General features: G+C 31.4%; 6 protein-coding genes across 8 annotated transcripts in view; 3 read left to right on the plus strand and 3 right to left on the minus strand.

Annotated features, from left to right (window-relative positions):
- The window catches only part of LOC109595411 (titin homolog), a 42,669-nt gene extending 30,445 nt beyond the window's left edge, over window positions 1–12,224 (minus strand). The window contains exon 1 of the mRNA XM_020010760.2: window positions 11,741–12,224. The gene's annotated coding sequence lies outside the window, so the exon portion shown is untranslated. The remainder of the gene's footprint in view (window positions 1–11,740) is intronic.
- LOC126264925 (SRR1-like protein) lies at window positions 12,109–13,510 on the plus strand. The gene is made up of 2 exons (XM_049964669.1): window positions 12,109–12,131; window positions 12,794–13,510. Exons 1-2 carry the CDS (start codon window positions 12,109–12,111, stop codon window positions 13,485–13,487), a joined length of 717 nt encoding a protein of 238 aa, XP_049820626.1. The 3' UTR covers window positions 13,488–13,510.
- LOC109595392 (protein FMC1 homolog) lies at window positions 12,794–13,907 on the plus strand. The gene is made up of 2 exons (XM_020010740.2): window positions 12,794–12,930; window positions 13,519–13,907. The coding sequence occupies exon 2, from the start codon at window positions 13,526–13,528 to the stop codon at window positions 13,841–13,843; it is 318 nt and encodes a 105-aa protein (XP_019866299.1). The 5' UTR covers window positions 12,794–12,930; window positions 13,519–13,525; the 3' UTR covers window positions 13,844–13,907.
- Window positions 13,908–14,895: 988 nt separating this feature from the next.
- Window positions 14,896–17,789, minus strand: LOC109595381 (short/branched chain specific acyl-CoA dehydrogenase, mitochondrial). 2 transcript variants are annotated; one of them, XM_020010729.2, is made up of 8 exons: window positions 17,654–17,789; window positions 17,473–17,602; window positions 17,316–17,416; window positions 15,979–16,185; window positions 15,760–15,930; window positions 15,395–15,703; window positions 15,155–15,341; window positions 14,896–15,099 (listed from the first exon to the last, which is right to left on the minus strand). In XM_020010729.2, the coding sequence occupies exons 1-8, from the start codon at window positions 17,666–17,668 to the stop codon at window positions 14,972–14,974; spliced, it is 1,248 nt and encodes a 415-aa protein (XP_019866288.1). In that variant the 5' UTR covers window positions 17,669–17,789; the 3' UTR covers window positions 14,896–14,971. The 2 variants fall into 2 exon arrangements, with proteins under 2 accessions (XP_019866288.1, XP_049821614.1); XM_049965657.1 differs by having other exon boundaries at window positions 17,473–17,606; window positions 17,654–17,766.
- A 74-nt stretch (window positions 17,790–17,863) lies between these two features.
- Window positions 17,864–19,035, plus strand: LOC109595375 (60S ribosomal protein L26). 2 transcript variants are annotated; one of them, XM_049965658.1, is made up of 4 exons: window positions 17,864–18,000; window positions 18,213–18,401; window positions 18,460–18,600; window positions 18,847–19,035. In XM_049965658.1, exons 2-4 carry the CDS (start codon window positions 18,234–18,236, stop codon window positions 18,985–18,987), a joined length of 450 nt encoding a protein of 149 aa, XP_049821615.1. In that variant the 5' UTR covers window positions 17,864–18,000; window positions 18,213–18,233; the 3' UTR covers window positions 18,988–19,035. The 2 variants fall into 2 exon arrangements, with proteins under 2 accessions (XP_049821615.1, XP_019866282.1); XM_020010723.2 differs by lacking the exon at window positions 17,864–18,000 and adding an exon at window positions 18,023–18,044.
- A 708-nt stretch (window positions 19,036–19,743) lies between these two features.
- Window positions 19,744–20,509, minus strand: LOC109595359 (protein PBDC1). Its single transcript, XM_020010699.2, has 3 exons — window positions 20,363–20,509; window positions 20,213–20,311; window positions 19,744–20,161 (listed from the first exon to the last, which is right to left on the minus strand). Exons 1-3 carry the CDS (start codon window positions 20,456–20,458, stop codon window positions 19,802–19,804), a joined length of 555 nt encoding a protein of 184 aa, XP_019866258.2. The 5' UTR covers window positions 20,459–20,509; the 3' UTR covers window positions 19,744–19,801.
- Window positions 20,510–20,995: the final 486 nt, after the last annotated feature.

Raw genomic sequence — 20,995 nt, forward strand, 5'->3', positions numbered from 1 at the left:
TTCACATATAGCCTGATACACAGGGACCTTAAACAGCCTACTAAGCAGGGACCTTTACACACATTCACACATCAATCTTATTAAATAAATCTATATCCATCATACCTTATAGAATTTCTGTATCTGGCCAGGTTCGTAACTGTTCATGCGCTGCTATTGTAGTTCTACCTCGGCTGCCAATCCTTCGGAGTGCGTACCTCTCATTAGGTAAACAATGCGTTACCTCAAAGGGTCCGTGATACTTTGGTTTCAACTTTCCTCTATTCGACAGCTAACAACGACATCTAATCCTAACGAACTTGCTTCTGTATGTAGTTCGGTTGACAATTCCAGATCAAAAATGTTGAAAATCGGATAAGAAATCAATCGTACATTTTCACATTTAAATGTCCATTCAAAAGATTTTCCCTCACGTAACAGTGCAGATATCGGTGCTGTTAAAGTTGCAAAGTTTTTCACAAGATGTCTAAAATATCCATTCGGTTGTTCTTTTATTTCTTTCGTAACCCACTCGTCCATTCCTGACAAATTCAAGTCATGTTCCTCAAATGCAATTTCTAAATCTTACAAGTCGAAACTGCGCTGCAGCCACACTTAAACCTTCTGCGCAGCCATCTTCAATGTTGCTTGAGTAGTTTGGGCGTTGGCCATTGTCGATAAAATTTCCATGTTTTGTTTTTGGAATCTGTTGTTACTTTCTTGCTGCTAGTCTCTCTCCGATGCACTTTCGGTAATGTTCACAACGTTCGGACTCACTGCGCGTTTGTGTTTTTCACTATTGTCTGTTCGTTCACAAAGAAACACAAAAAAAAAAAAAAATATTTTTTTAGGTCCTCTCTTCCGGAAATAATTCACGAGAAGATATCCTTTATCCCACTTCTGATGATAGATTAGCGACTGTTAATCTGTCTTTTTAGTTTGATTAAAACACTAAATTCACAATAATACGCTTTATTACAACAAACGTACTTTAACCCTCGACATCTAAAGCTTGACTGCCTGGTTCTTTCTTAAGAACTGCCCCGATTATTAAATGTAAACAAATACTTCAGATTTGCTTATAAAACAAAACTAGTCTAAATAGATGTGAGCACGTCGCATCGGTCCATCGGTGAAGGTGATGACGTAAGCTAACATGTATATACATAAAAAATGCATAAAATGTTCACATTAATTTATGGCACTTTCATTTAATTTTTTCATCAAGGTTGCACTGTTTTCACCGAAATTGACCTCTTAAAATTCACGCTGAAACCTTAATGATGTTCTCCACGGACATAAACAATCATCAAACAAATGTGTGCGAAATTGTTTGCTTGTTCAAGTCATTAAACAACACAACATAACCGTGCAGAAGCTTATTCATCCAACCTTGATTCTGCAATCACTGTGAATCACATTTTATATTGGCATCTTTCAAAAAAATAGCGGCGAACATTTGTCTGAGAATGTTTTAAAATGTGTAATCAATTTTCAATAGGTATGCGTCAAAGAACAAACAATGGCAAAAAAGAATTGTAATGGTTTATCAGTTGATTTACCTTACATATATGACATACTGTGTAATTAAGAAATTTATGATTAATGAAGCTTTGTAACAATAAAACCTGCCTCAACAAAAGCCCAACAACAATCATGAAACGATTAAATACAGTTATTGCACTATTGCATGTGTAAAATGATAATTATAAGACACTTAACCATCCGAAACAATGTGTAGATTTCTATTTTTTGTCTGAATGCATAACAATTATTTGTGTAACTTGAATACAATTTGCAAAATTATAATAATTGTATTATTCCGTGGACGGTAAAAGTTAACTATTAAGACAAAGCAGGTTCATGAACTTTTAAGAAAGTGGAATGTGCATAATTATCTAGATTATTTAATATTTGTTTATTCGTCTTCTGCGTGTTGGAAAGTATTTTGTATCCTGCCAAATTTGTTACCAGACATTTTCTGGTATTAATCACAAATTAATCATAGGCGTAGGCGATACCCAAAACATATTTTAAATAATAAATCAAGATGATATAACCTTTTTGGTTAGACAATTAGGAAACTAGAAATTTTATGACTACTGCTAAAGGTGTTCATACATAATATCATCATACACAGAAGTAATCTACGGCTAAATAAATATTGTAGTATTTAGTTTTCCTACTAAATTTGTGTTAAAAAAGAAACATCTGTTTTACATACCCCAATTTATTGTCCAATTTTTAACTGGCCAATGAACAGAAGAAACAGAAGAACAAGTTATATTTTTGGACAATTTTGTAATTAACTTTTAATTAACTTAACTTACAAACAAAGTTTATTCATAAACATAGGTCAATTGCATTAAAATAACTTATAGACTGATACAAGAAATTAACGCATCATCATTTTTAAGACAAAATATCGTGTCTAAGTAAGTAACAATTTTTTTTAATAATTCTGAAGGACCCTCTTACATTGCTTTTACAAGAAGTTTAATTTTTTGTTAAAAATATTTTATGTCAAATATACAAATTCTGTTCAATTAGTAAAACAGGTTAACATAGTAATTTCGCTAGTTTTATTTATATTATCAATATGCAAGGTGAATACAGAATCTCTGATGAGTATGCTCAAGCTGTTTTATTGGTGGAAGAAAGTTGAAGTTATCCCTGAGTAGCAGAATGATGCAGTAGTACCTGACGTCACCAGAAGACCAGAACATGACAGACATCATGCTAAGACTTCTATCCAAGATCATATTTGAGATTTTCAACTTTAAAACAACAGTTTGTAACCACAAGAAAGTTACAATTGCAATTAGAAAAGGTAGAGTATCTAAATATATAATGAATCATTTCGACAGATAATTTACAACTCTTTGCTGCCTGACAACCACATAACCGTGATAAAATCCCAGAACCCTGATAAAATTTGCTAGAGCAAACCAATTGGGTAGAATCGGATTGGGAACAAGTTCTCTTTATGGATGATAGATTAGCGACTGTTAATCTGGCTTTTTAATTTGATTAAAAGACTAAATTCACAATAATACGCTTTATTACAACAAACGTACTTTAACCCTCGACATCTAAAGCTTGACTGCTCGGTTCTTTCTTAAGAACTGCCCCGATTATTAAATGTAAACAAATACTTCAGATTTGCTTATGAAACAAAACTAGTCTAAATAGATGTGAGCACGTCGCATCGGTCCATCGGTGAAGGTGATGACGTAAGCTAACACGGCCTTCCTGACATGTGGGGCGTCCTCGACCCTTCCACAGTTTTGCAAAGATTCACCTGACACCGGTAATCTGTAAACATTATAACAGCAGTACAAGCTCAAAATATATTCGAAGAACTAAGTCTAAACCTTATTTCATTTAACAAAATAGACTGTTATGTGGCACAGTTAACAACCACTAGAAGCTCAGAGGCGGCTCAACCATCAACAGGTCTGTTACACCCATGTCTCTCAAGTGCTATCAAAAGATACCATATTCTAGCCAGGAGCTCAGAGGCGGTTCAACCACTACCAGGTCTATTACCCGCTTGTCTCACAGACCCAGAACACAACAATCTAAGCCTGCAGAGCAGGGACCTTAAAAATAGCCTGCCGAGCAGGGACCTTTAAACATAGCCTGCAAAGTAGGGACCTTAAACATAGCCTGCAAAGTAGGGACCTCAAACATAGCCTGCGACGCAGGGACCTTAAAAATAGCCTGCCGAGCAGGGACCTTAATCATAGCCTACTAAGCAGGGACCTTCACATATAGCCTGATACACAGGGACCTTAAACAGCCTACTAAGCAGGGACCTTTACACACATTCACACATCAATCTTATTAAATAAATCTATATCCATCATACCTTATAGAATTTCTGTATCTGGCCAGGTTCGTAACTGTTCATGCGCTGCTATTGTAGTTCTACCTCGGCTGCCAATCCTTCGGAGTGCGTACCTCTCATTAGGTTAACAATGCGTTATCTCAAAGGGTCCGTGATACTTTTGTTTCAACTTTCTTCTATTCGACAGCTAACAGCGACATCTAATCCTAACGAACTTGCTTCTGTATGTAGTTCGGTTGACAATTCCAGATCAAAAATGTTGAAAATCGGATAAGAAGTCAATCGTACATTTTCACATTTACATGTCCATTCAAAAGATTTTCCCTCACGTAACAGTGCAGATATCGGTGCTGTTAAAGTTGCAAAGTTTTTCACAAGATGTCTAAAATATACAGCCAGTCCTTTTTCGATCACACCTAAATATTTCACAGATGTTTAGAAAAAGTTACATTTTTGTATATTTAAGGGCGTCAATGTCCTTTCTTAAATTCTTAAGACATTCTTGAATGGGTCGAGCAGGGCACAACACATCATCAACATAAACAAACGTAATATCGTCTTTAAGTGGTCCAAGGGCTTTAACGATGGCGCTCTGATAATCTGATGGAGAGTTTATGAGATCAAACGGCATTCGGTTGTTCTTTTATTTATTTCGTAACCCACTCGTCCATTCCTGACAAATTCAAGTTATATTCCTCAAATGCAATTTCTAAATCTTACAAGTCGAAACTGCGCTGCAGCCACACTTAAACCTTCTGCGCAGTCATCTTCAATGTTGCTTGAGTAGTTTGGGCGTTGGCCATTGTCGATAAAATTTCCATGTTTTGTTTTTGGAATCTGTTGTTACTTTCTTGCTGCTAGTCTCTCTCCGATGCACTTTCGGTAATGTTCACAACGTTCGGACTCACTGCGCGTTTGTGTTTTTCACTATTGTCTGTTCGTTCACAAAGAAACACAAAAAAAAAAAAAAAAAATATTTTTTTAGGTCCTTTCTTCCGGAAATAATTCACGAGAAGATATCCCACTTCTGATGATAGATTAGCGACTGTTAATCTGGCTTTTTAATTTGATTAAAAGACTAAATTCACAATAATACGCTTTATTACAACAAACGTACTTTAACCCTCGACATCTAAAGCTTGACTGCTCGGTTCTTTCTTAAGAACTGCCCCGATTATTAAATGTAAACAAATACTTCAGATTTGCTTATGAAACAAAACTAGTCTAAATAGATGTGAGCACGTCGCATCGGTCCATCGGTGAAGGTGATGACGTAAGCTAACATGGATGAATCTAAATTTTGCCTGTACACATACGATAGACAGGTTCGTGTATGTAACTTACTAAATACCACCTTATTTGGTGAAGGCGCAATTATGGTGTGGGGAGGCATTTTGTTAACAACTCGAGCCTACTTAGTTGTTAAATAATTGCATCTTTATTGTTTAACTTTATATTTTGATAATATGGAAGAATATGTTATGTTATGTCAAATGTGACTAATGCTCCACACTGTTCATGTGGTCCAAAATTATCTTGCTCCCGTTAAAATTGGTATCCAAAATATTTGGGACATGATTGTGAGACGATTAAGTGATCATCTAAACCATCCCAAAAACTGGAAGTAGAAATTCGAACGCTTATTTTGATGAACAAATGGTTTGAGACTGTAATTCGAAATAAAGGGGATAATACTCAATATTAAATTAAATTCATCAAATTACATAAAAATCAGGTTTTATTTATTTTTAATTTATTTAGAATTAAAATATTTATATTTATCTTCTTCAGGATAATCTTTATGTAAAATACAAACAGTATATATTTTACATTTTCAGAAAAAAAATAATATTGTTTAATTATTATTATTGTGATGCGTTTTTGGAGCAGCGTAATAAATTGGTGTCTTAAAAATCATTGAACAAATCCTTTTGAAATAACAACAATCCAAATTCCCATGGCGATTTAAATGATTTAATTAGCTTCCCTTTTGATGTTCCGCAAAGAATTTAACATATGTTGTTGAAATTAAAGTATTATTTACAAATTAGTTACAACCTTGAAAATTAGCATCGAATAAACCGAAACGAACTCCAAAAACACAATTCATTTGCACAAATTTTGTTGCGTATTAAAATAAGCGTTGGTACCACAAAGACGAACTAAATTGTCATTAACTTTTTTGCACAACCTATTACACAGGTAAATAGACTTTTTGAGGAACGTAATTTCACAAATTTAATTTTTTCTTACAAGCTAAAAAAAACTTTTATGCTAATTTACAGCTGGTACAAGATAATATATTGCTGTAACTGAAATATTTACTAATGATATGAATTACATAACCCACGATCAGGTTGATTAGCAAAATATGTTGTCTATTTGCATATCCCATTTTAGTTATAAGGTCGTCCGGTCTCTTTCGGTTATAAATTCACAGAACTGCATCCTCCACTTCACCAATTAATGAGATGGTAGCTGACTCGTTAGCCGAATTCTTCGTATCAAATTAAAGATATTAAGTGTCAATCGTATTCTCACACCCATGGGAATATTCTGCAAGGAAATGAAACCTTAAATATTGACAGAACGTATCACTTGACTTATCTTACACTTGTGGGAATAAACTGCGATAACAATGAACATGTTTTACTGTTTTTACAAAATTGAAATGAATTCGTTACACACGGAATAATTGTATCAACAAAATTAATCGAATTCTGGTTTCTTGTTCGATTAAGGTCAATTTCACACCAGCTGATGATCATTCAGTCTTCTAATGCCATACAAAATTAAGTCATTTTCAACATTATAAGATTGATTATTTTGTAATGGTGTTTGTAAATCTAATAAAACCAAATTACTTTTTCTCTCCTATAACATCATAGATATTCATTATAATTATATTGTGATGATCATATGCATTTTTATCCATACTAATAATTGCATTTTTAAATCAACACTTCCAATATCCTCAAGCACCATATGGTTGAAGACCTTTTTCTATAAAAATAATGCGTCAACACTTGCATAACATCACCATTGGACCTTATTCCTCGATGACACAAGCTCGTGAGTTAAAAGCCTTCGCAATTATCATACGACACTTTATAGTGGCAGCATAAAGAGCGAACACAAAGACCGGCCAAGATGGGAAAAAGAACATACTGCCATTTTGCAGACTCCAGACGCCGATAATAAACAACAACTGTAGTCTCGGATATCGACGGAGGGGCATTTAAAATTATTAATGCATCCATTCGTGCGGTGCAGAAAATACACACAACAAAATGCATTCACGCCCGCAAGGTCATTGGACTTGGATTTGGATTTTTTAATTCATCATTCGGAGGAGCACAACGTTTGCACTACCCATAAGGCATATTGACCTATTCCTTTTGTTTGTTTGGGATTGTTACAGGCGTTGTTTTGCCCTTTCCTCGCTTTATTTGGCACAACTGTTGAACAAATTCGTGTATTATTAAAACGAAGTCGACGTTTTCATATAAAATTACAGTTAGTCATTTGCAGACGTTGGTTGAGATCACTAACGCAGTTCACCGGGACATATTGTGAATCAGAGTCAGTGAGTTAGTGTTGTTTGCATTGCAGCGGACAAGAAAAAATAAAGGAGTCGAAGAAATAGCAGGACTCCAGTCTGCTGTTATATATACCGGCGATCTCTTGGAATAGACGTTTAATGATCTGTGGTCTAGACTATTTTCACACACAAAGGGGCCATTAAAACTACGGAATCCTGTAGCGGTTTATGTGTATTAAGGACCTAATAATTGTGGCAATAACTCACTATGATATTCTAATAAATGATTCGCGTTCACTTAAAGAATTAAATAACTCTAAAATTCGTAAAAAAATAAGAAACAAATAAAACACGTTTTATTAAAAATAAAAAAAATATGTAGTTACAAGATGTATTTATAACACAGGTTATAGGTTTATGGAGAACGGAAAAAGTTATTGATTTGAAATTTTTATAGTAATTGTAACTTGATTTGCAATTGACTATGTATGGATAAACATATTTTTAATAAAAATAGTTCTTAAAAAACTAAATATTTTTAGTAGGGGACTTAACAACACTATCTTTAATCAAAAAATCTACTTTTCTCTAATTTACCAATTGAAGATGCGTTTTATGCATTTGATTATTTTCCTTTACAGGATTTGCCACATTTTTTGTCCTAATTTTTGTTTCTCTAAATAATGATAAGGTTAAACATTAAAAAAGGTAAAAAAAATTAATTTAACTAAACAAAAGTTTTTTTATATTTCATACCTATTTTACAATTTTTAGCGAAATTTATATGACTATACTTCACAAGAGTGAAGTTAATTGTTATGTTTTCATTGGTTTTAGGTTTCTAAATGACTTTCTTAGGCTTAATAGCACTTGCTTACATAAAACTCCTGAAATATGTCTTATGTTTTAGTTCTTTTTTTTCCAAATCAACATATAAGTTATAAAAAAAAATGGGGAGGTGCACCTTTATCGTAAAGATGATGTCACATAGAGTGACGTTGGGATTATATATATGGAATTTTTACATTGCAGAAATTTTGGGCTCATGAATGGTCAAACAAAATATTGCTCAAAAATTAAAGAGTGTTTTTAAATTTTAAGTTTTCTATGATATTCTCATTGACATTAAACGATTAATTCTATCGATTCCGAAATATTCTTAGAACTAAAATTTCGGTTTCTTTATGGGCAAACATTCGGAGTTTCAAAAATAATCGACCTTTCAATTAATTTTTAAGATAGTTTGTGTGTAAGATGTTCACTTACTGAAATTACACAGATTTATTTAATATTAAAAAAAACAAATACTTGGAGCTTTGTATATATACGAAAATTAAATGAAAAGTCGATTATTTTTCAAGCCCAAAATTTTTACTTTTGGACCAAAATTAGACCATAAATAGCTCAACATTTTAATATTAAAAACACTTCACCGTTTAATGTCAATGAAATATTTAAAATTTCAAAAAATATCTTTAATTGATATTTCTGCATGTAAAAATTTTTTATTCGATAGCCTCTGCCCTTGGTAAAGCTACATATCACACTTTAAAAATAAATAAACGGTTATTTTTCGAATGTAAAATTTTTACTTTTGGGCCGAAATTAGTCCATAAAATGCCCGAAATTCCCATGTAATTGTTATACCGTTTTGGTGAAGTGCTTTTCTCACCCTGATTTATATTTCTTTTATGAACTTGATTATGTAATTTGGAAAAACCACTGCCCGACTCAATATAGTGAAAATATGTTATAACAGGCGATATTGAGCAATATGCAAGCATGCAAATGCATATAATCTGTGTCTACTAATCGCCTATTAAAGACACATTTAAGATATTTGATTATTTATCTTGAAAACATTCGGCGATAAAGGCTGAGAAAGCTAAAACTCTATAACTCAAATTTGACAGAACAAAAGTCGATAAACTTAGCATCAAAAGAAAGAGTTTTCTCTGGTCTATGTTTAAGAATTTTTTACATTTGTCGTTAAAGAGTTTAATATGACTACTCTTTTTAGTTGTCTTTCAAACTCCTCCCAAAGATTTAAGAAAAAAAAACATAAACATATCACTCTATTTAATCGGTTAACCTTATACTTCCTTTAACATTTCCTTCAAATTATATTTTTGAATACATAAATTAAAAATTGATAAATATGTGTTTTGAAACCCGAGTCATAATTCTTGTCTCAAACTTATAGAATTGTTCAAGATTTGGATCCGTTCAGATTCTTCAAGCATCAAGTATTTATTTATACGTTTGACTCATGGTAAAATATGTTAATTCAGTATGTCTGGATGCATTTATAAATTTGTACGGTACATAAAACCGTTGCCTACTTTTCATTCATATCGTGATGCCGATTTAAATGTGTTTTACAACCTATAATCTTAATTTAAATAAAATGTGATCACGCATTTCTTAGAAAAGTGTAGTAACCTGTTATATGCTCGATGCCCGCTTTGCATACTCTCACGACGAAACTTGCATTTTTTACAAATTCACTACGGTACGATCGAGAATTCAATCATCGTTTATCTGTGAGTCATAAATTATGAAATTCGAACGCGCCAACTTTAATTAACTGTTCTATTGTTTTGTGTTGCAATATCTTTTGCGGAAAACGTAAACGTGCAAACGCTACCCTAAAAAAACATTTTGCTAACATCTCAGATATTTCCATAAACAAAATTTATTGCACAAGAAACCAACATAATTAACATTGTATTCATTATGTAAAATTAAATGAGTAAATTATAATCAAACCTACACAACAAAATGTTAAACGTAATTTATTATATAATAAGATTGTGCATATTAGGAAAACGTCCAATAAGGGATTTACAAATTATAAAAATTAGAAAGATAAAAGCCACCACAGCCGCTTACATCATATTCATAATCTATAATACTACCTACTATTATTAGTATTTATGAAAATCGGAACACAGAGAAAGCGTAATCATCAATTAGTTCCGTAACCCATGCATTATTCAGTTTTTTATTCATTATTACAGTTCTGCAAATAATTAATACTCTAGCGTTACTGTAAATATTAGAACCATAACAATCGGTACGAAAACGTTAGACAAACACACAAATCATCATTGTGTTATTCAAATAACTAATTTTTGTATTGAAACCGTAACCGAATTTCACAGAATTGTACCAGTTCATTCCTTTTTAATTTATAGTTGACGAATTAGGTTTATAGACAAGTTTCAAGAGGCTGAAGACGTTCAAGTCAGCAGGAAATGCCATACTTAAATTGTGATTCAAGACCCATAAATATACAGAGTTTGAAATACTTTTTTTATTACTTCCACAGTCCCAGATGATTGCATTATTTATTATACTCAAACGAAATAAACATCAATAAATGTGGAAAATTTCATAGAAAATGTCACGTTAACACGTACGTCATTGTGCACATAAATTTTTGCATACTGCATTAAATCATTCTATTACATATAAAACATATATTTGTTTACCTATATTGTTATTATTAGTTGTTCAAGAGTGAGTGACAGGAAATAACCATTAGAATCGGGACAACTCATATTTTAGAAATTTCAAGTTTAAAATATACACACATGTGTAAAAATCAACATCCACTTTGCATAAAAATGGAGAAAGTATGAATATTTTAAACTTCGTCAAAATTCTTCCATGTTTATTAGTTATTTTTGTTTATTGTTTTCTTTAAAATTTGGAGGGGTGATATTAATAGAAAATAAATAACATTTACAGGGAAGATTTATGTGGAAGAAGGGTGAACGAATAAATAACTTAGGGTTTAAAAGTTTATTTTCTTTACATTAAGCAAGGATTCTGGAGCACAACAATCTTGTTTAAATTAATCATTTACAAACAAAGAATATAATAATCAATGAAATAAAATGTAATGTTTATACGCTTGTCTTATATAGTATACAAACAATTTATGGATCAGCAATTAAAATATTAAGCAGCTGCATTTTTTAGTATGGTATCATCGAAAGTTAGTTAATGATGTGATACGTATAATCAGTGCCTAAAATGTATCACTAAACTACTTTAACAGTCCATTTAGATAAAAACGACATTCTATAAAAAAGTACAAAAATATTATTGTTATATTTTTTAATAAAAGTGACAATAAAATTCAATAATCTAATTGGTTAAAGGAAACTTAAAAGTGGCTTGTTAAATGTGGCCAACAAAATTTGGGTATTGTTTACGAAAAATGTGCGGAACACATGACAATAGATTAAACAAAGCATAACTGTGAGGCAGGTCAGTGCATCAATAAAACACCATTTGTTTTTAAAAACGGGCCTCAATCACTGAAGCCCATTCACCCAACAAATCACAATGCCATTACTTACCTCTTGAATGAAAACAAGGCCCTTTTATATCCAATTAATCACCAGTATCAACAAACTATTCAGTCCAAACGGCTAATTCAACACACTGGCACTTATCAGCACGTACAAATATTACCGTGAAACCGAATGTTGCGCGACTACGAGTGCAACAGCAACCAGACCCAGCGAACGGACGGAGCGGACTGCTTCGGTGACGGCCTAAAATTCCACTTCCAGACGGGTCCGCCGGCACTTGGTTCTTGAGAATCCCAAGTCGAGATTCTTACCGCACACTCCCACCACTCAATAGTGCACCGTACGGTAAGACGACTCCGATAATTCACCGAAAGCAATGAATCTCGGATCGCAGATGTTACCGGGGCTCAATGATGTATGAGCTCGATAAGACTTGGTACATCAGGGGTAAACCAAAACTATCATCAATCTTTTGTCGGAGTCTTACGTTTGTTATTCAAATTGGTCTAAACCAAAATTCGACATACTAACCTATTGTATATACTTGCTTTTATTTAACATACAGTAAATAATAAAGTAACATATAAATGAGGATTGAATATGCATAATTTCTACTTTTGAATAGGAAGTTAAATAATATTATATATTGATAGTCAATAAATTAAAATATAATATTTTAATGTATTATATGTTATTTCATTTTATAATGAATGATGATGCGTAACTATTGTTTGAACGTTAAAATAATTTTCTTTCTTTTTCTGTGCGACAACCTAATAATGCACTTGCTGTAAACTGAGTTGCCTAATATATTTTTAATTCGCAATATGTCCACCAATTCTAACCTAGAAGAATTTACAAAAGTTTCGTATAAAAATAAAAACAGAAAGGCCAAATTACAAATTAAACCAAATATTGAAAATTCAAGTGATCCTATTGATATAAAAAGTACAATAAGGTAATAAGATCAACAAATATTTATAATTTAACCCGAGTAAACAAAGCATGTTCGTCATAAATTATATTGGACTACTATTATTAAATCTAAGTATAATTGCATGATTATTATTATATAATGAAACAAATTTTGTTTTTTAGGAGAATCGAAGAAGCTAAAATCGAATTATTATCCACTGATTTTTATGATTCGATATCAGCATCATTAAAAGAAGGATTAACTGCATTATCAAATTGCACAATTTCTGAAATTATTTGTTTGGGGCTAGGTAGAATTGGTGAGTGTCTCATACCGCGATTTCAATTTGCATTATTACTATGTCTTTATGATATTTACAAAGTGAAAATATCAGTATTTGATCCAGTATTTACCGATGAAGAAAAATGCATCCTTAAGCATTTTAATTGCAATATTTTAACAGAAAATTTGGAGGGTAAATACAAAGTTAAAGACAAATATATTTTATTCTACCTACCTCATTGCCCAAAGCAACTTACAAACAACCTACTTTGGGCAAACTGGGGTTTAAATTTAACCTATTGTGTTATAATATCCAATAGTTTTAACACAATCATTGAAAATACGTCGAAACGCGAATTGCGAGAATCTGGCCAATACATTTCTAACATTATTCCATACACATTAGAATTAGCCATTATTAACAGTTTTAAGTATTATGAAGTATTCAATGATCTTGCAATCCATATATTCCCATTTGAAAAATTAAATATAATTTCGGATGATATTTGGAATTTCACAAACGAACCAAAATATTCAGACGCAGACATAGAATTCATTCGAAATTGCGTGGAAGAGAACTTAAAATTAACTTAATTTTTCGTTTGATCAACTCTTATTGCTTCAGATTCAAAATGGCCACTAATCTACCTAAACTTAGCATCCTAAGATCTCTTATCGCCGAATTACGTTATGCCTTACCAGAAGGCTCATTAAAAAATAATTTAGCCCTTGAATATATTGTGAACCAGTTCAGAAAGTACAAGACCACCGACGAGCAATTGTGCAAAGCCAGAGAAGAGATGGAATTCATGGCCAACACCTACCTTTGTTACCTGAAAAGTTCGCGTATGGCACAGGAAATACACTCCGAGTTCCATGGCAAAGGCGAACGCACTATTCAAGAAACAGCCAACATGGTTGGCTTTAAATTGCCGCATGATCCAAAATAAAATTTGTTGTGTAACTTTAGTTTATGATCTTAATATGTTTTAGAATATATGTATAGTTTATCAACAGGTGTTTTCTTTATGTCAGAAATTCTCTGGTAACACAATATAATTCTTCAGTTATCACAGAAATCATTTTTCTGGATTACAGTTAATAGTTTAACTGTAAAATAATACATTAATTTTTATATTCTTTCTGAATGAATTTTGCGATAGTAGTCCAAGTAGAAGTATCATACATCCAGTAAATAATGATAAATAAAATACATACTTAAACATTTTAATTTAATATTAAAAAAAATTGGAGGATAAATTAAAAGTTAAAGAAAATATATCTCAACCATTGTTCAAAACAAATTACAAACCACTTTGTGTAGGCCAATTAGGTTTTAAATTTAACCTGACGTGTTATCCAATAGTTCTAACACAATCATTGAAAATAGAACAAAACGTGAATTACGAGAATCTAACCAAGGCATTTCTGACATTATTCCACACACTCACAAGTAGCCATTCTAAGTATTATAGTGTTCAATAATTTTGCAAAAAATATATTCCCATTTGAAAAATTAAATATAATTTCAGATGATGTTTGAAATTTCACAACTAAATCAATATATTGAGACACATATATAGAATTCACCGAAATTGCGTAGAAGAAAAATTAACTTAATTTTTCGTTTCACCAACCCTTGTGGCTTCAGATTCAAAATAGCCACTAAACTACCTAAACTTAGCATCTTATGTTTTTTTATTGCGTTATGCCTTATCAGAAGGCTCATTAAAAATAAGTTGGCACTTGAATATATTGTGAATCAGTTCAGAAAGTACAAGACCACCGACGAGCAATTGTGTAATGCCAGAGAAGAGATTGAATTTATGGGAAACTTCTACCTTTGTTACTTGAAAAGTTCATGCATGGCACAGGAAATTCACTTGAAGTTGCATGACAAAGGTAAACGCACAATTCAAGAAACAACCGAAGCTTGTGTAACTTTAGAATAAATGTATAGTTCATCAACAGGTTGTTGATGATGTTAAATGAAAGTCATAAAATTGTAACAAAATATATTTGTTCAGTTATCAGGGAAATCATTCCTCTGGGTATTAGAGTCAATAATTTTTACAAAATTAATTTTCATATTCCTTCTGTATGAACTTTGCGATAGTGTTCAGTTGCATATTGTAAGTTCCTTCATAGATGCTACCAATCTTGCAATCCCTATAAAACTTTTCCTGAATAAAATCCTTGGTGAAACCTGAATGATACAGTGTTTTAAAATCACGTATAATTTGAAACTTTTCTGCTCTCACCAACTCCACCCATCCAGTCTATGCATTTTATACAAGTCCGTTGCGCCACTTCAGCTGCGTAATATTTAGCCATTGCTGCCTGTTTAATAAAAGGTACGCCCTCCTCAACTAGCCTTGCCGCATTGTACGTTAACAACCTGGCACATTCAATTTGCGTGGCAATTTCTGATATTTGATGTTGCATCGCCTAAAGCCACAAAATTGTGCATTAAAATAATTACACTTGGTAAAAGTATGTACTTGGAAGTTAAATATGGGTTTGCCAAACTGTTGCCTTTCCAAAGTGTATGGTATGGTGGCGTCGAAGCAACCTTGAGCCAATCCAAGCATTTGCGAGGCGATTCCGATTCGACCCTCGTTTAAAAAGCCTGCTGCAATTTTATACCCTTGCCCCAATTCACCCAGAATCGACGATTCCGGAACACGCACGTTGTCCAAATTCACCATACAAGTTCCGGACGCGCATATTCCCAGTTTCTTTTCGGGTTTCGCAACTTGAAGTCCTGGACTGTCACCATCCACTAAGAAACAAGTTATACCTTTATAACCCTGCAATGATCCGTAATTTAAAAGTTAATAATCAAGACAAACAGTTCATTATTTACGGCGGATGGGTTGGCGTTAGCCATTATTAGAAATAGACCGGCGATGTCCGAGTTTGAGATCCACATTTTAGAGCCGTTGAGTATGTAATCGGTGCCGTCTTTCTTGGCGGTTGCTTTCAAAGCGAAAGCATCAGATCCAGATCCAGTTTCAGTTAATGCAAAACTTGCGGCCTGCAAAAGTCTTTACAATTATAAAATAAATGTGCGCAGAAATCATACCATATTTGTTGCAAGTTGAGGTAAGTATTTCTCTTTTTGTTCTTTGGTACCTAATTTCTTAATGACTGCGTTGACTAGAGTATTTTGGATGTCGACCCATACTGCTACAGCTGGATCCACTTTAGCTATTTCTTCAACAGTTAATATGGTAGTCATAAAATTACAACCCGATCCTCCATATTCTGTGTCAATTTCAATACCCAAGAGCTGGAAATATTTTAATATAATCTATATTGTAAAATAAGTGGTCAAAATTTGGGATCAGGTAAAACAGATCTACAGTTTTTCCTCAAATAAACAATTTTTTTCCTACATACTTACAATTCAATGTAACACACTTTTTCCATAAAGATACAGTAGTGTGGAGTACCCCTTTTTTTCCTGCACTATTTTATACACTACTTAATGTTTTTTAAAGTATATATACTTTGCATAATTTAGAAGAAAAAATGTATTCTTGACTAATTTTAGTTATCACAGCCGTTTTATAATGTTTGAAGAAAGTTAAAATAATTTCCATACAACAAAAATCCAAGAAGATATAATGTAATGAAATAAAATCAGATTGTATTTACAGAAAAAACTTAAGTTCATACAAACATTAAAATAGAAATATTTCAAAAACGGGTGTGATAATAAACTTATTAATGATACCTTTTTTTTGCAAATTGTGCAAAGAATATGAAAAGCTTAATAGTTTTAAAAAATATATAGTGACGTAGAAAAAGAGAAGTATACTCCAAAATTTACTACAGTATTGTAATGGAAAAAAATATTACATTGAATTATAGATATAAATTTTAGGATAATATGTATCAAATTTAAACACAATTATATTAAAGATATATGATAAATATGAGAAAAGCAAAACAATTTTTGAAATTTAAATTGATGGGTTTCTTTATAAAGAAAATTTAATTAATTTTTTTCGTTATTGGATGTATTCTATCTGCTATCAAAATTTATCATCTAATTTAGGTACACCTTTATAGCAGTTATGACAATTGTTCCTGATATATAACAAACAAAATTAACACATTAAAATAAGTAATTACGAGACATATGTTATATATTATTTATTATAAACATTATTTAAGAGATTAAAGAAGAAAAGGAAGAAGAATATTAACCTTACATTAATTTTTACATCAAAATGTAGTGTTTTCATACTATATTCAATTTGTCAACAAATTTCCTTGTAGCATAAATACATTTTAAAATTTTATGAAAATAAAATATTTATATATTTATAATAAATATAATTTAAAGAATATTTTTTATAAAAGCTATTGCTGGTTAATAGCTTAAATTAATGGTTTATTTATGGAAATACTTACCCCATTTTCAAATAAGGTTTTAATAACACTATCTGTAAATCTTCCATTTTTTTCCATTTCACGTACAAATGGGGCAATTTGTTCTTGTGCCAGTTTGGCAACTAAAAATTTCATTGTTTAACATAAAACTTAAAAAAAAAAATATTTTTATTCCTACCAGTGTTCTTCATGGTCAATTCATCTTCTGACAGAGTTGTTAAAGCTTTATGTTCTGTAGAATATTGGCAATGATTCGGCAAAATTTTTGCATTAAATAGTACATTTCTATTTAAACACTTGCCTAAAACCTAACTAACGATTATTTATTAAGTTATCCAATGGATTTTTAACTAAATTACCTTTCTAACATTCATTTTATAATAAACTAGCCGCTTGAACTGCGTACGTATGATAAAAAAGTTATTATGTTCTTGAGATTATAATTATTGAGCAAGATATTGCTGCTGTTGTGACGAAAACAGATTTAATACTGAGGAGATTATGAATGTCCAAGTGCAAGTGATTACGTATCATAAAATTGCTCAAAATCATATTGTTATGAATATTATGAAAAATTGAAAAGAGATCTTTAGAAAAAAAGAGAAATATTCATATTTAGTGACAAATAGAAAATCACCAAGAAGTTGCCGACCTTGCCGCGCATGCTCTTTGGTTTCTTTCCGATTTGACTCCGTTGCTGTTGTCGGTAGGTGAAATTTTATTTACGAATTCTTCAATCATCCGCCACTGGTAAACATAAATATTTCAATTTTAAGTTAAAAAGCCTGTGCCGTTACGTTGTGCAGTGAATTGAGTTCGTATTTTTCGAAAATAATTGATAATATTTGAAAACTTTGTAAACATAACCTTTGTAAGGTCCATGTTGTCAGGTAGTATAAGTTTGTGTTTGTGTTTCAGGGGTGAAAAACAGCATTCAAAATGAAATTCAACAAAATGGTGACTTCCTCCAGGAGGAAAAACAGGAAGAGGCATTTCACCGCCCCATCCCACATAAGAAGGACTCTTATGTCCGCACCTCTGTCTAAGGAACTTAGGCAAAAATACAATGTTCGCACTATGCCAATTCGTAAAGATGACGAAGTACAGGTAAATTTATCTTAACCACTTCAAATTCAGCAAAACTAAATGTGTACTTTGGTTTTAGGTTGTACGTGGACACTACAAAGGACAACAAGTAGGCAAAGTTGTACAAGTGTACAGGAAGAAGTTCGTCATTTACATTGAAAGAATTCAAAGGGAAAAAGCCAATGGTGCCAGTGTTTATGTAGGCATCCACCCCTCAAAGGTAAATATATTATCCATTTTATTTATGTATGATTTTGAAACTTTACATGATGATCTCAAACCATTCTTAGACTGTAGATTAATGACCTAAACTATTGTGAACTAGTTTGCAAGGTTCTCTTGTAAATCATGTTGCATAGTTTTGTGTCATCTACAATATGGTTAGAAACTGGCACTGACTAATGCTTGTCTATTTATTTTATAATTGGCATCAGAGAATGTGGTTCTAAAAGTATGCAATTTTTAGGTAGTCATTGTTAAGTTGAAAATGGACAGGGACAGGAAGAAGATCATTGACCGCAGGGCTGCCGGACGTCTGGCTGCTTTGGGCAAGGACAAGGGCAAGTACACAGAAGAATCAGCTGCTGCTGCTGTTGAGACCTCTTAAATGTACAACTCTTTTGTATTTAATAAGATAATAAAAAAATATTACAAATATTTGTTTTTAATAAGATTGTTTAAAGTTTACAATTAATTAAAATGGGTAAGTAACAGCTACTACTTAAAATTAATAAGTATATGATAAAATGTAAGTATATTATGCAAAATTTTGAAAATTTTTCTTACCATAATTCTTTTAGGCATGGATTAATTATTGAAGCTGACCAAATTGAATTTTGAGGTAAATATTAGTTTCTTTTTAAAACATTGTTCCACACATTTCATGATGATTTCAAACCATTCTTAGACTGTAGATTGACCTCAACTGTTGTAAACAGCTTTATAAGGTTTTCTTATAAAGCTGTAGCAAAGTTTTGTGTCATCTACAAAATGGTTAGAAAATGGCACTGATTTAAATTTATTATATATTTTTATGTTGTGAGATTAATGCAGACTATAATATTTTTTATTTGATTACAGGTACTGGAATCTTATCAAGAAGCAAATTTCACCTTTTATATTTAAAATGTAAATTAATTATGTTGAATAAAGTTATAATTAAACATTTCCTATTATTTAAGTACCTTATTACAAATTTTAAGTTGATTCTTTTACTAATCACATAGAGTGGAAGACATTAAATGAACGTGTCATATACATTTTCTTAAAAATCCTGATTTCCAAAATAATTATTTAAGTAAAATTATCTTAAATAAATGTTACATTTTGTGCATTTTAACAAGGGAGTAGAAATAAAATACTGTTAAAAAATGAGTCATTTAATATTAAAGCATATAAGTTAATCCTTGTTTATCTAAATACTAACTCTCCGTTTCAACATCAACAGATCTGAATTTGTCTCTTAAAATATCATTAACACCCTCTTTATTTCTTGCTATTTCAATAGCATAAAATTGAATTCGGGTAACTAAGATTGTGTTATTTTCTTTGTAGTCTTCAGATGCATCTCCTCTAACTAGAGTGCCAAAGCTGTAGTCTTCAACCAAGTTCTTGAAACGTTCGCAAAACGGCCTCCACTTAGCTTTTTCCTTTGTACTTTTAAGTTCATTCTCCTCAATTACATGCAGATCTAATGTAGGGAATTCCTCTCTGAAGATTTTGTAAATTGTATCATCTATTGGAGTCAGTTTTAGGAGTTTTGGATCCGCTGAGCAGAGTATCTAAAATAATGATTGATAATAATTTAATTATATTAAATTATTGTGAATTACATTGAAATAAATGTGAGCGTGATCGTAGGCTTTCATAGCCCACATAACTTCCAGAGACTCATCATTTCCAAATTCTTCTGCCGGTCTTGATAAAACATCCTAAAATATCAAGGTTTGTATTTACAAAGCAAAATTCTAGGTGAGATTTACCATTATTTTTCTCTTATAAACAACACGTGTTTTATACCGTTTGCATCTAATCTGACATTTGCAATTGTCTAACTTTGGAACTATTCGTAAAATCATTACATATTTAAAAAAAATTCTTTGCGGTTTTATTTTTAAAGATGACAAACTAAAATGTGTAACACAATTTGTAATGGTTATATTTTTTAAAATTTTTAGTTTAAATAATAGTTCCATTCGTATGTGTTAGTTAAGCTTTCTTACGATAGATGGCACTGATGTATCAATTTTTAAAATTTAATTACTCAATATAAAATATAAATATATATAAATAATTTTATTAAAATTTTGAAATAAATTTAAAATAAAGTTTTTAAATGTTTTTATTTATTGTTGGATTTATTAAGAATAACTAAATAAATATGTTAATGGAATCATAAATAATAATAATGAAAGTATAATTTTAAAACGTATAATCCTATATAAAGATAATCCAAATGTTTTTGTACTTTAATCATTATCATCTTTTTATTATCTTTAACATGAGTTTTAGTAATTAATATTGTTTTATTTGAAGTGAAATGGATTAATCCTCATATCATAACTAATTATTACATGGGCAAATTTTATAAACGATCCATAAAAAATAATATAATT

Source organism: Aethina tumida, chromosome 3 (assembly GCF_024364675.1).
Source record: "Aethina tumida isolate Nest 87 chromosome 3, icAetTumi1.1, whole genome shotgun sequence".
NCBI classification, from domain to species: Eukaryota; Metazoa; Arthropoda; class Insecta; order Coleoptera; family Nitidulidae; genus Aethina; species Aethina tumida.